Source organism: Danio rerio, chromosome 19 (assembly GCF_052040795.2).
Source record: "Danio rerio strain M-AB ecotype USA chromosome 19, GRCz13ab, whole genome shotgun sequence".
Taxonomy (NCBI): domain Eukaryota; kingdom Metazoa; phylum Chordata; class Actinopteri; order Cypriniformes; family Danionidae; genus Danio; species Danio rerio.
Window position 1 is genome coordinate 40,493,673 of NC_141039.2, and position 15,597 is coordinate 40,509,269.

At 36.3% G+C, this 15,597-nt stretch overlaps 1 protein-coding gene across 15 annotated transcripts in view; it reads left to right on the forward strand.

Moving 5' to 3' along the window:
* Positions 1 to 15,597, forward strand: part of phf14 (PHD finger protein 14) — a 159,210-nt gene that overhangs the window by 66,619 nt on the left and 76,994 nt on the right. For 8 of the 15 annotated variants that reach the window (XM_087294431.2, XM_087294438.2, XM_087294443.2 and 5 more), the window contains 3 exon segments: positions 7,449 to 7,555; positions 7,761 to 7,892; positions 11,719 to 11,881. In XM_087294431.2, coding sequence (XP_087150557.2) covers positions 7,449 to 7,555; positions 7,761 to 7,892; positions 11,719 to 11,881 — 402 coding nt within the window. 15 annotated transcript variants of the gene reach the window in all.

Below are 15,597 nucleotides of genomic sequence, written 5' to 3' on the forward strand. Positions count from 1 at the left end.
TAAATTAAAATTATTTAAAAAATATATTATATACAGGTAAAGTCAAAAATATCAGCCCTCCTGGGAATTTTTTTTTCTCCCCATTTTTTAAACAGTTTTTTACAGAGCAAAGTTTTCACAGTATTTCTTATAGTATCTTATTTGTTTTTTTAGCTAGAATAAAAAAAAAAAAATTAAATACTAGTTATATTTAATGTTAGTAGACCCGTTAACCTATTTTTTTTTTCAATCGTCTACAGAACAAACCATCATTATATAATGACTTGCCAAATTACCCTAGTTAAGCCTTTAAAGGTCACTTTAAGCTAAATACTAGTATCTTGAAAAACATCTAGTCAAATATTATTTACTGTCATCATGGCAAAGATAAAATAAGACAGTCATTAGAAATGAGTTATTAAAGCTATTGTCTTTAGAAATGTGTTGAAAAAATTATCTCGGTTAAACAGAAATTGGGGAAAATATGCAAGGGGGGTGTTAATATTTAGGAGGGCTAATAATTCTGACTTCAACTGTATTTATGTATATATATATATATATATATATATATATATATATATATATATATATATATATATATATATATATTATTTGACAGGCCTAGATTTCATGCATTTTTAATCACTATGTTTTTGCCAGAATTAGTGAGTTTAATAAGATTTCTCTCTGTATTGAAGATGAGTCCCCAACTTCCATGTGATAACCTGAAACTGCAACAATCAGAACCCCAGTTTGTGTCGTTATCTCACTCCTGAAACAGCGACAAAACATTTAAAAGGCAGCCATTTGTATGCACCCATGCGCACTTGTTTAAAACTTAATTTGCGTTGAATAACCAGTTACCCGGCTTAGAGAGTGTGTAAGATGGTTAATTAAAAGGATCTCTTAAAATGTCCTTTCGGCAGATAAATGCCGCAATAATGGAGCAAGGAGGTAGAAGGAGGCGAGTGGTCTGGAAAAGAGCGAGCCAGTGAATCTGCAATGATGGTCATAAATCACATAATTAGAAAACGCGCGCTGCTTAAGTAGCAACATCAGTCAAGGCGCCCCGCTCCTTTGTGTCATCTATCTACTACATTTTCGTTCCCTATCAGTCATTGGTGTCTGCACATAACCCTCAAATTATTGATGTTCTCTGGAGAGGGTTTCGTCTCTGGTGCCACCCAGGGTGAGGGGAAAAGTCTCAGCAGTGCACTTTCAAAGTGTCTTTGGTAGAGCTGTTTTTTTTTTTTTTTTTTTTTTTTGAGCCAAGTATAAATTTGTTGCTATAAAAGCTACAAGCTTGAAAAAATCATGTTAACAGGCATCCTAATAGTCTTTTTATACAATTTCTGCTCATTTGAGTGTGCGTTTTAAGCATCATATTGAAATGTCAAATCTGCAGTTGTCAGCTGCACATCCATGATGTGAATCTCCCGTTCCACCACATCCCAAAAGTGCTCTATTGGATTGAGATCTGGTGACTGTGGAGGCCATTTGAGTACAGTGAACTCATTGTCATGTTCAAGAAGCCAGTGTGAGATGATTCCCACTTTATGACATGGCACGTTATCCTGCTGGAAGTAGCCATCAGAAGATGGGTACACTGTGGTCATAAAGAGATCAGCAACAATACTCAGGTAGACTGTGGCGTTGACACAATGCTCAATTGATACTAATGGGCTCAAAGTGTTCCAAGAAAATATCCTCCACACCATTACACCACCACCACCATCCTGAGCCGTTGATACAAGGCAGGATGGATCCAAGCTTTCATGTTGTTGGTGCCAAATTCTCACCCTAACATCTGAATGTCGCAGCAAAAATTGAGACTCTTCAGACTAGGCAATGTTTTTCCAATCTTCTATTGTCCAGTTTTGGTGAGCCTGATCTTAGCTGACAGTAGTGGCAACGGTGTGGTCTTCTGCTGCTGTAGCCCATCTGCCTCAATGTTGGACGTGTTGTGTGTTCAGAGATGCTCTTCTGCATACCTCCGTGGGAACGAGTGGTTATTTGAGTTACTGTTGCCTTTCTATAAGCTTTAACCAGTCTGGCCATCTCCCCTGACCTCCACCATCAACAAGGCATTTGCGCCTACAGAACTGCTGCTCACTGGATATTTTCTCCTTTTCTGACCATTCTCTGTAAACTCTAGAGATGGTTGTGCGTAAAAATCCCAGTAGATCAGCAGTTTCTGAAATACTCAGACCAGCCCGTCTGGCACCAACAACAATGCCACGTTCAAAGTCACTTAAATCACCTTCCTTCCCCATTCAGTTGCTCGGTTTGAACTGCAGCAGATCATCTTCACCGTGTCTACATGCTTAAATGCATTGAGTTGCTGCCATGTGATTGGCTGATTAGATATTTGCGTTAACGAGCAGTTGGACAGTTTTATCTAATAAAGTGGCCGGTGAGTGTACGTGCTTGTGCAACACGAATGTTCTCTGTACTCAGTATGAATTTGCTACCGATTTAATGACAAAAAGTTCTTTCATAATAATCATGCCTGTTTATCTGAAGGCATATTTAAAATGTTGTTTTTGTTAAGAAGGTTAAGAATATAAATGAAATATGAATTATGTGGCCACCATGTGTTGAAACGTCATGGTGGACTCCCCTGGCAGATCCACTTCTTTTGGAAATTTGGTGAGTTATATGACCCCTCTCAGGGTTCCACTGGGATTCTCCACAATCTCTGCACGACAGCAAAGTCTGTCTGGCTCCCTCAGCAGATGGCCGACCGCCTGTTCGGCTGTTTTTGCGAGCCCTTTTTCTTTCATTCTTTTATTTTGTGTGTGTGTGTGTTTTGTTCTTAGGCAAACACCTTTCATTTCCAAATAATATTCCCAGTGAAATTGCATGTATAAGAGGGTCTGTCCACACTAACCTCGAGTTTTTAACCTGGCGTCTCCTCACTCAGCTCTTCGGCCTGTTCAAACCCCTGTTGTTCAGTGGACAGAGACTGTCATCTGAACTGAGCGCACTTAGATTAGAAAGGCTCTAGAGAGAAGCTGCTCTGTGTTGCTGTGCGACCGGTCCCTTCTAGATAATTTTTCTAATTAACCTGAGCTAAAAAGATGGATAGATGGAAAATAGAAAACTTTGTTTCTTTCCTGGCCAGTCTTCTAGTCAAACCTCGTCTAAGCCTCTTCACTGCATGTCTAGAATCCACTTTAAGAAGAGCTCTTAATTGGAGAGTTTGTACCTTTGTTATTATACATGCCTAATATTATTCATTCATTTATTTTCCTACGGTACGGCTTAGTCCCTTATTTATCAGGGGTCACCACAGCGGAATGAGGCGCCAGTTATTCCAGCATGTGTTTTACGCAGTGGATGCCCTTCTAGCTGCATGCCCAATATCAATATATGAAAAGTTTTCACTTAGTATTTCTTATTTGTTTTGCAGAATGACACATAGTCAGCCTCTCCAAGTGTTTATAGAAATGAACTGTCACTTTCTTTCTTCTGCCTCATATTTTTGTATATAAATGCATAGTGATGTATTCTCTGAAAAATGGCTATTAGGTTTACGGTGTACTGGCAAGAATGTCAAGTGACCTTGTTTGGCTATTATAAAAAAGTATTTTTAAAGTATTTTCCTTTCATATGCTGTGCTTTGTGTGATGCGTCATGGGCGTGATGGAAGCTATTAGGAAACTTGTGTATAGAGGAAACGGGAGAAAAACATATAGATTGAGTTGTTTCTGTGTCAAGAGCAAAAATAATGTAAACTGGAAAGCTAAATGCTCTGCCCATCTTCTACTGTCAAACACACATATTAATTAATGAATCTTTATGGAGTATTTATTTTGTTTGTGTTACATGAACACACTGCAGAGCCACGGAGATTATATGCGTTGTTGTTTCTGCATATAAGGGTGGAATAAAAGTATTTTACTTCCAAAAATAAGTGTATAGTATCAATAGAAGATGTCTTTTATATTTACATACTCAAAAGTTTCAAGGTACTAGACAAACCAGGGGCTTAAGGAGCTGGGGGAAGCAGTGGTACTATCGCTATTATTAGGATGAATTGTATTTGTTTTCTTCGGAAAAACAAACCCGTATTAAGCATTTGAAGGGAAGAACTCATAGAAAAAGGAACAAAAATCAGACAGTTTATCATCCTGTTTTCACCCCCACCCCTCAATGAATTGTTTTGTCTTTTCAAGCATCAGTGCCTTTTCAACCTTTGTAACTGTTATGTGTATCCCTCAGTTTATAATGAAAATGGTGGATCTAATTTGTCTGAAAAACAAATATACATATAATTCTCAGTGAAAGCAACTCGGTCCACAATTGCAAAATTTGGCGCATGGTGAGAACATTAATGATAAGTTGTAAGTAAACAAACATGCAGAATTTTGTGGAGATAGGGCAATTGGTGGCACTATAATAGTAAAAAAAAGGTCTCAAACACAAAGTGATTTAATGTTCAATTCAATTCAATTCAGCTTTATTTGTATAGCGCTTTTACAATGTAGATTGTGTCAAAGCAGCTTAACATAAATGGTCATAGTAACTGGAACAGTGTAGTTCAGTTTTTAGTGTTTAAGTTCAGTTCAGTTCAGTTTAGCTCAGTTCAATGTGATTTAAAATCATTACTGAGAGTGCTGAATGTGTGTTGATGCTTAATACAGTGTTTCAATGACCATTTTAGCCACTAGACGGATAAACTTAAAATTTGCAATGCAGTGTATCCACTGCTCAAGGTTAGCCAATTAAATTTGAGCACCCTTTAAACACAGTTAACGATGGCCCATCGATTTAATAATGTGATTATAAACCATCATACAAAAATTTGGAGACATGGAACAATAGGTGGAGCTGTAACTGTTTAAAGGAAATGTTTAATTTACTCAACTTTTCATGAATGGACTTGTTCTATATATCATATGAAAGCCCTGCTTAATCTGATTACTTGGACGACACAAACACAGCTGTTTCACAAACTGCCTATTCAACATTTGTTAATTCAATCTATAAACTCTTACACACTTATCATAAATTTCATTGTTGATTAAATTACTTACAAACTTCCTAACTGATAAATAACCTTAAAAACCTTATTTTTATTATTATGTTTTATATTTGCATTTTAGAGATACAAATGGGCTTAAACATCCAGTGAAACTGCACTGAATGACCTGATTCATACCTAAGCCGCTTTTCCACTATCGTGCTGAATCGTTCTTTAAACAGAACTGTTCCATTCCGTGCCAAACCGGGCCAGACATCACGGATACGGTTTCATTTTCCACTGTCGTGCTGCGACAAAGCTCTTTAAAACATTACACAAAACGCATCAGTAGTTGCCTTGGTAACGCAATGTAAACGGCTCCCTTTGTTCAACTAAAGTTAAATAAGAGCCGAAACTATTTATTTATTTTTTTTCATAAAAGCAAAAGCAACCATGTGACTAAACACTGTTATGCCGCTCTATGAAATAGGGGTGCTAAATGTGCACCCTTATTTATTTATATGTTGCGCAGCTCTGGCTAAATTTTATTTGGAGGGAAAATTACCAAAATGTAACGTGATGATTAAAAATAATTGGAGGGGAAATAAATAATATTTAAAATCTCTGAACATAACAGAAAAATAAACAATGATAAGACAACAAAAATAGTGCATTTGTATTATAGTGGCAGAAATATAATTTTGTACAGGCCTTGTCAAAGGTGAGCGGGCACTTTCACTAATAAAAACACAGCACATAAATTATTTCATTTTTAACAATTAATTAAATTACACTGCGTTTTTATATCAAAAGTTGATAATGATATAAAATATACTACATTTTGATGGTAAAATGAAACCAGTTAAGCGATGGCTGTTATTTGTTTTAGTATTCAAACATTAAATAACGAATGCAGCAAGTGAAAAAAAAACGAATATGAAACAACACGTATATTGCAGGATTTAAAGCATTTAAAGCACTATTATATTTAGCAAAATGCTGCTCTATTATCTTTTTATTTTGATCATTTTATTTTTATTATAATAATTATTTTTGTGTTCATATTAACTAACAAGCTGTAGGCGAATTATTGCTAGACGTTTTAGAAAATATTTGCGTAGCTAGCCTATATAAAGATCACCACAAAAAAACTAAAACACAGAAACATACATGCCTCATAAATGTCATATAACTTATGTATAACTGAATCATATAATTATCTAGAGCTGAAATGATGAAAATTGCTCATTTTATTTTTTATAAAACATTTGTCAAAACGTATTGATATTTTTTGAGTAAAAGCAATACTGACATTTAAGAATCCATATTTATTTAATTCATTCATTCTTTTGACTTGTTTATTAGTGCATATGCTATAATATAAATCATACAACAGTACCTTGGACAGTTACAGTGCCGCTCCGTAAAGCTGTCAAGCAAAGTCTTTTGGACGGCCGACATTACAACACGACGTCCTTCAGGTGGTCTCGCCGGTATTAACACGCTGTCCTGGCTTTGAATTAAAAAGTGCAATTATTTCCTCGTTGTTAAAAGAGTCTGCAAGTTCGTGTTCCATGGATATATATATATATATCGTGATGTTGTTGTGGAATTTGGACATCGACGATGCTAAGCGTGACTTTATTCACTTTATTCGATGCGCAGCAGGAAAAAAGTGAGCAGCGCAAGTCGCTGGCATGTTTCTCCCAGATCAGAGCGAGTTTTGTGCTGTGAAATACAGCGCTGCGTGCAATAAACTCACATTCAGCAGGCGAAGTAGGTCTGTATTCAAGTCAATAAAATAATAACGTTAATGAATAAAATATCTTCGTAAGAATGTGATGAGTTATTCACTTCTCTGCCAGAGACTGCTCTATGCTCTCATCCCATACGATCCCATACGAACCACTAACATCATTAATTTAGGAAATCATCCACCCTTTTCAAACTGTATCGTTTAGACCTGGATCGTTATTTTATATTAAATGTACTGTAGTTTATTGAGGATGTCTGATGACTAGCGCGCTTCTGCTGAGCCAGCTGTGGTAGCTTAGCAACCGAGTCGCGACGTCAACACACAGAATCTGTCAGCACAGTTCAGCACGGTTGTCTAACCGTGCCGAGAATTCCGGGCTGAGAACGGTTTGTAATCGTGCCGCGCTGTTCCAGTCTCAGTGGAGAAACAACCGTAACCGTACCGAAGTGTTCTTAGAACGGTTTGGCACGATAGTGGAAAAGCAGCTCTAGTTACCAGAATATCATACTGGAGCATATTCTCTTAACTGGGACTAATAAGCAATCAACCAGAGCACCTTAGCAACTGCATTGCACCATGATAAAAACCATATTGAGCGTCTTAGCAACTACATTTCACATTTTCTTTTGAAAATCACCTTTAAAGAAACTTTCTCAGATTATGAGTCTTGCCTAGTTTAATTTTTGACTAACAAGTGAATAATGTTGATGCATCTTTGAAATGTGGTTGCATTTGCTTTATTTTCAGAAGTTGAATGTCCCTGCAGTTCTGAAAGCTCCGAAAGAGAGAAAACCAAGCAAGAAAGAGGGAGGATCGCCAGGGAAGTCATCAAGCCTCCCAGCTATGCTCTACAGGTTAGACTGCAATCAATTGAAGGTGCTAGAAAATTTCCCAGCGTTAGCCATTACAGAAGGACTGTGTTATTATACCATCAGGTTTAGATGTTACATTCGTTATAATTATGCAAAGAGAAAATGTGTGGAAAAAATACCCAACCCTAAATAGCAACACCAGACACGGTCGTGTTCTGCAAATAAACAAGTTTCATGTTCTTCACAGCTGTGGGATTTGTAAGAAAAACCAAGACCAGCATCTTTTACTGCTGTGTGACACCTGTAAGCTGCATTACCACCTGGGCTGCCTGGACCCTCCGCTCACACGCATGCCGAAGAAGACCAAAAACAGCTACTGGTGAGAACAGGAATGGGAGAGGGAATTGAATTGTGATTAAAAATAACTTCTGGAAACACTTGCATATTGTAGACCTGTAGAGCAGGGTTTCTATTTATTAGATAAATCTGTGGCGACGTATGAAATATTGTGTCCAGGTCCAAGCCGCTACTCATTTGAATTGATAAATATTCGTTTATGACCACTTTTTAGTCATATTACATATTAAAGTGAGTTTAAATACAATTATGGTAAATACAACAGTCTCTGGACTTGCTGCATCACAGACACCAATATTTGTACAGTTTAGAAAAAATGAATCACTTTTGGCCAGCTGATAATAGGCATGAATATATTCAGTGCTCAGTATATATACACCCCTCACAAATCTATCCTTTAGATTTATATTATTATTAGAAAGCTATACAATATTATATTTGTGCATATACATTAGATTAGTCAGTACTAAAGCCAAATCTAAAGCTAATCTAACAAAATAACTTTTGATCCAAAAACTAGTACACCCAAATTTAAGGTGTAAAAAAATTAAATACAAATTAAAAAAAAGAGGAAAAATCAAGAGAACCAAAAAAAAAAAAAAGATAAAAATGTTGTTAAAATTATTATTATTATTATTATTTTGTAATATTTTGCTTGAATTTAATTGTATTATCTTCCAATTCCTAAAGATGTTCTATGGCTAAAATATTATTTTAGTAAATACATCTGTTTAATAAATTAGTTTTGTTTAAATGCACCAAAATAGAACCCCTATATTCACTGAGAAATGTATAAAAATATTCATGTTCAAAATGTGGTGTATTCGATGAGCCTCCCCATAGAGTTTGATAGAGCAATTGGACCCGGAAACCACTTTTGTGTGATGCCACACTTAACAAGCGGATAATGATAAAAAAAAAAAAAAAAAAAATGTGAGTCACGCTTTTTAATAAGATTTGATTAGTTAATGCATTTACCATATTAATCATAGTTCGACATTTACTAATGCATTATTAAAATCTAAATTTATGCTGGTTAACATTAGTGCACTGTGAGTTAACATGAGCTAACAATAGGTATTTCCATTAACTAACATGAACACATAATGTAATGAATGTATTTTTTCGTTGTTTAATCGTGTTAGGTAATGCATCAACTATAGATGTGAGAGTGCTTGTTTCTTAATGCGTCATCCTGCAATTTGTCCTGCGCTGTGCTGCAACAGCAAGTTCTGCTTTTTTATTTAAAATAAATTAAAAAATAACTCTTTTGTACTTTAGGCAATATCCATCAGGTGGCGCAAGTATTACCCCTTTTCCATTGTTGGGCCAGCAAGAGCAAACACCCCCCAATTAAACAACTTGCCCAGGGGTGCGTTTCTGAAACCATCATTAGCCAACTAAGGTCGTAAGTTCCATCGTTATAAACTTAGTTTGTTGATTTGGTGTTTTCCAAATCTATCGTTCCAACAAACACACAAACAAACAAGCTTGTACATTTGCAACTATTTTTCTAGAGCTGTAGTTAGAAGCATAGCTCCTGGTGGTGTTTATATTCCCAGTCTATTCCCCCCTATACCCTATTCCTTTCAAACTTTTCAACATTTAAACTTGGAATGATTAAAAAAATGAAAGCATTAAACCTGTTAGACAGCACTCACTTTTGGGGATTTACACATACCTAACTTTAAATATTAACAGTTCTTGACCTCAGTGAGCTACAAACAAGCATTAGGTATTATTGGAAAGAAAACATCCTAGAACGTTTCGTGCTAAAAATATGAAAAGTTATACATTATGAAGTTATGAGAAAAAAAAAATTGTACTGTCTTTAATATTGTTTTTCCATATACAAACACAGGAAAACATTAATGCAATGACCTAGAAAAAATATGCCTTGAATGTCAAGTGTTTCATGAGTTTCTATTTCAAATTTAATGAAAATCAGTCATCTCGCTTACACATTAACTAATACAGTACAATCTTATTGTAAAGTGTTTCTAATGTGTGAAAGTCTATATGAGTAAATAAAAGCTAAAGAAGATGCTCACAAACAAGGCGTTCACAAAATGTTACTTGAGTGTCATCATGTGGCGTATCCAGTATTAAATTGAATTAATAATAAGTCAATAAAGTCCAACTTTTGGTATTTCCCCTCTTTTGTATAGGAAAAATGGCTTTCTTTGTTATTAGGAAATTACGGGAAAAATAATTTTGCCAAACTATGATAACGCAACAAAAATCTAACTGCATGACATGTATTTATATTAAGGGTGTCACAATCCTCCAAATCCTCGATTCGATCACATTTTCAATTCTAAAGGCACGATTCGATTCGATTTTCAATTATGAATAATTAATTAATGACCAATTAATTATTTGTAGCCTACCATTTAAACTACCTGACCTGCATGGTCTTTGTTTTACCCATAAACAAATCATACAGTAAATGAATAAAGGCAAGATACACACATAATTACCACCTGTCAATCACTTTTTCTGCGGGACTCGTGAATAGGCAGTGATCTGTGTTGTTATAATGGCGTCGGTAAAAAAGACGCACAACCAACAGGAACCAGCCAACAGTATCTGAGGTGTTCGCTAAAATGACAAAGTATGGAGGGCTGCTCAGAAACGCTACATGCCACTGTGGATGTCAAATCGTTGTCGTTCTAAAATGCCATTTAAAAACAAAGACAGTGTAAACAGGGCCTGAGTGTGTACTTTTCGCGAGCGGATTTGCAACGGGGGCGGGCGGAGGATCGCGATGCCGGTGTTGTCTATCGGACGAACTGTACGTAATACGTACATAGCAGAGCTTGCAAAACTGTGTTTTTTTTTTGTCGACAACACGAACGTTGTCAACATAACTCACTGGAAATCCAAAATGCTTACACACTGGCGACTTCATTGAAAGAGGAGAGGGTTTAAGCTCTGTCGACGGGTCTCCTGCTTCTGCAGTTTAACAGGCACTTCGACAAGCCTGTTTTTTTCCCGCTTGGCAAGCCAAGCTGACGTGACATGGGGCCGTGGCAGCATCGACGATTCTATTTTTTGATTCAATAATCGAAATTGAGCATAAATTTCGATCGATTTCGGTTAAAAATCGAAATCGTGACACCCCTAATTTATATACAAAAAGGGATCATTATAGATTTCAGAGGATCTTATTACATTTTCTGTTGTAAGTAAACAATAAGTTAACATGTTAGGCTATGACAGCCCTTTTATTTGTAAAAAAAAAATGTCTATATTAAAATAAATGATGTGGTAATCCACTTGTAGTGCTTCATAATGTCCCTCCGTGTTCACTTTCGTGAGGTTACTCAAAATGTCACTTTGAAAATTGATGTGGAGCTCCACAGTTGCGTGCGTGAGCGTTTCTGTGTTTTGTTTATTTGTCAAGCTGAGCACAATGCTTTCGCTGCTGATTCGAGTAATTCATTTAATCCATGAATAAGAAAGCGTGATGTGGTTCCGCACTGCAGGATGGAAATTAGAAAGCATTTGAAAGATAAAATTGTGTGGGGGGGCCAAGTCGTACCTAATTACTGGCAACTGCCTGCCCCTGAGACAGTAATACTGTATAATCAAAAAGCTTTTGCTCGCTCTAAAGAATTCAGCTATTCCTTCAATTTTATATATTGTTTTTGAGGGATATTTAACAACCCTTGTGTTTTGATGAATAAGACACATCTGCTTCCTGAGGAGAAAAGGAAAAAAAAACAATGACATGGACCTTGAAAGCCTCTCTCTCATCTCTAAGCGTTCTCCATATTGAGAAATCAATAAGGTCGAATGAAAAGCAAAAGAGAATACCTGACTCTTTCATCGCTCATCTTTTCCAGGCAGTGCTCTGAGTGCGACCAGGCCAGCAGTGACGAGGCTGACATCGCCATGGAGACACTACCAGATGGAACCAAAAGGTCCAGGAGGCAGATCAAGGGACCAATCAAATTCATCCCTCAAGAAATGAGCCCGGAGCCCAAGAAGCCTCAAGTAAGAGGGACTGTGAGTATGAGCATATCATGACTTGGCTGATCAAATGACATACTTTAGTGCAGTGAGGCTGTGAAGGGGTTTTTCTAAGATGACTTACATCATAAACATCAATTTAAATTCTTCTTTATTTCTATATCGCTGTTACAATGTTGATTGTGTCAAAGCAGCTTAACATAGAAGTTCTAGTAAGTAAATTGAAACTGCGTCAGTCTATTTTTCAGAGTTGGAGTTCATTTTAGTTTAGTTCAGTGTGGTTTAATTTTCACTGCTGAATGGCAAATCCATCGGTGCGCAGCTCCACTAATCTCAAACCGCGCAAGCCAGTGGCAATAGTGGCAAAAAACAAACTTTACCAATCGACGAAAGTGGAAGAAAAAAAAACCTTTAGAAAAATTAGGCTCAGTTGGACACAACCATTTCTCCTCTGGCCAAACTTCTTATGCAAAGCTGAGTCTCTGCAGAGGCTGGAGAACACTGGACCTGCATGGTGGATAAGCTGCAGGTGTGAGTAGTTCACCGGTGGGTGTTCAGGCTGGCCCACACCATCAATGCGGCTACTCGTCTTTCACTGGGGTGTTTCAGGAATTCGTGGTCTCCACTCCTCCATGACCGCCACAGCATCTGATCAGGATACGGCCTGGTCCAAGATTATGGATACCTTTAGAAGTCCTCTATGGTTGGCATTATCTCTCTTCACAGGTCTTGGGATAAGTATCCACAGGTAATAAATAGAGATCAAAGAAAATAATTAGAGTAGCTGCTGTTATTATTATTAGTGTATTTAAACAAGGGATATTAAATATCAATGCAAAAATGAAGTGTTATAAATTAAAATAGTAGTTATGTAAACAAATATATAAAGCATATGATTATATCTAACAAAATGTCTGGTGCATTAAGACAGAAGGATGGGTCATGGAAATTCTGGAATATCATGGGATCTCAAAAGGTTTATTCCAGACATTGATAGCCAGGACGTTTTTATATTTTTTTTCCAAGTCATGAAAAATCATTTATTTTTATACCATATTTTTATCATGCCTGTTAGTATGGTTAGGCTGTTTTCCTGCTCCATTTTATTCTCTTCATGCTCATCAACTGGCGGTCACTTAAAGAGCAAGTATTATGCAAAAATCACCTTTATACGGGGGTTTAACGCAGTTGATGGTGAAAGACGCAGCCACTAGTGACAATCTCTCCTTCATTAGCATCGACAACCCTGAGTGAGAAGCAGCCGTCCACCATTAGAGATTTCTTTTCTTTCTTGCTAAATCGTCTACAAAGGCTGCGTAATATGTCTCTTTAAGTTATTTGCAGTCAATGTACTGTACTGTTAATTAAGGTTAATTAATATGTGAGCCTAATAATTATTTTAGGTCATTTTACTTTGAAAATTTTATTTAATGTAAAAGATTAACACAATGGGTTTTCCATATTTGACTCAACATTAAGATATTATGATCCAGCGGTTTTTTTTAGAGTGTTGGTAAGAAAAATGTCTGCCTCAAAGACAGGATGTTAAAAAGTAGACCAAAGAAAAACAAAATGTAAATTTACATAGACTCAGATGCAAAATCTGAGGTGAATTACACATTGGTCTTTGTTTCCATTATAGATCAGGGGAATTCAACTTTTTAGTAATTGATAATTAGAGAAAAGTCAGGGAATTTAATATTTGGCTTAGAGTGGGAACCCTGTATAATGAATTTTGCAAGTCTAATCCTCAGACATCATGGCCATAGACTGTTGGATGAACGTCTCATGCATAAATCGTCAGTTTATTGGTTGAAGTCTTTTAAACTTTGGGACACACATACCATATTTTACGATTCACCTAAGACAATCCTTTGTGACTAGGTTTGGGTATGCTTGAATTTTTATGACATTGTTTTCTAACCAATACCTTAAAAATGGTACTTGTTTAAAATGGATTACAGAACGAATTTCAATAAAAATATGACATTTTGTGTGATGTTTTATTTGGTCCGATACTTACTGATCAACACCAGGTTTTGATACACAACCCCTCCATTAAACAAGAAAGTCATAATGTTTACAACTGAGACAGAATCAACTGATTAATGGATTTTCAAAAGTATTTGAAGTTCGGGGCATTGACTTGGTTGCACGCCACCATCCTAAATTTTACTCTACCAAAACAAATAGTGAGTAGTTACTTTTTTACGTTGGTTAGATTCTCTCTTGGGATTTCCTTGGCTATTGAAGCTGCGATGGATTCCAGACCTTTTTCTGTCAGTCTGAAAATCTGTCTACGCAGGACTATGTCTTCATTAGCTTCTCAAATCAGTGAAAACATGGCCCAATTCTGAGATAGACCCACAAATCCCCTGTAAAATGTTTCTGGAAAATGTGAATTACTTGGCTTAAGGGACTCTTTGTGCTAGTCCAATTTAAGCTTCGTCTAGCTCACACTCTTGTCTTAGGTGAAACAGTCATTCATTGAATTAAAATTGATTCTTTGCTCCTCGTGTGAATTAACTAATTGATCTGTTCTTTAGTCTCTTGAGGTTATCGGTGAAGGTCACAACAGCTAGCCTGGCTGTTAACTTAAACAACCTAAACACTCTATCATCTTTAATTGTTTTATACAGTCACCTTGAAACTGATACAGACACAATTAAGGCATCAGTAAAAATGCCACTGGAGCTGTTTCCTAGCATTTCCAGCATATTTAGAACATTTGCATTTAGAATCGTTTCCAAACTTAATTAGTTGCTTAAGGTAACTGCCTTTCAAAGTAACCTCAAAAGAGGCTGATTTGTGACTTGGGCTGCATAAAATTGGAAAAATCTGACATTGTGATGTTTTGTTTTGCTGTAATATATATTGTGATATAAACACAATTTCAGCTGATGATTTGAATCGCTCTATTTGGAAGATCTTATTCATGGATCGACTGGGGTGATCAAGTCTTTTTCTATGCAGTGCATCTGCATAAAATATAAAATGCAAGCATAAATAAATATGACAGTGCAAAGATTAAAGTAGCATAAACAGCACTATGGTTTTATGGGGAGTCAGATATAGAAATTGAACATTCAAATGTAAAATAACGTGGTCATCATTGTATAAACAATTATATATTTGAACAATAATATCTTTATTTAATCCTGCGATGTGACTATTGCAGATACGTACATTGTGATATTGATGCTCAAAGGATATATTGTCCAGCCTTATTTGTGATTCATAAATATTACAACAAATTAAAATTGATTACATTTCAGTTTGACATTAGCATGTTGCCTATCTACAACTAAATATCAAAGACAGTAGTTATTCAATGATTGTTGTCGTTTTGCAAAGATTTTGAGATTTTATGGCAGGGATAACTACCGTGGGGTGCTTCCTAAACAATATCACTCACTGCTAAACTACCATATTAAATAATATGTAGCATATTCCAATGCGTTATGAGTGTGAAGGATGTTTTTTAACTTGTATAAATTTGTCATTAAATACAAGCAGTCAGATTTATGATTTGAACTTTTAGGGCCTTATCATACACCCAGCGCAATGCAGCGCAAAGTGCGACTCAATTGTTGTTTGCTAGTTTCAGCTCAACGCCAGAGTCATTTTGACGCTTTGCACCATGCTGTTTAAATAGCAAATGCATTTGTGCTCATATGTGCGTGCATAGGCGTTCTGGTCTAAAAAAGGTTTGTTGAGGCGCATTGCTGGTGCATTGCTATTTTGAGGAACTA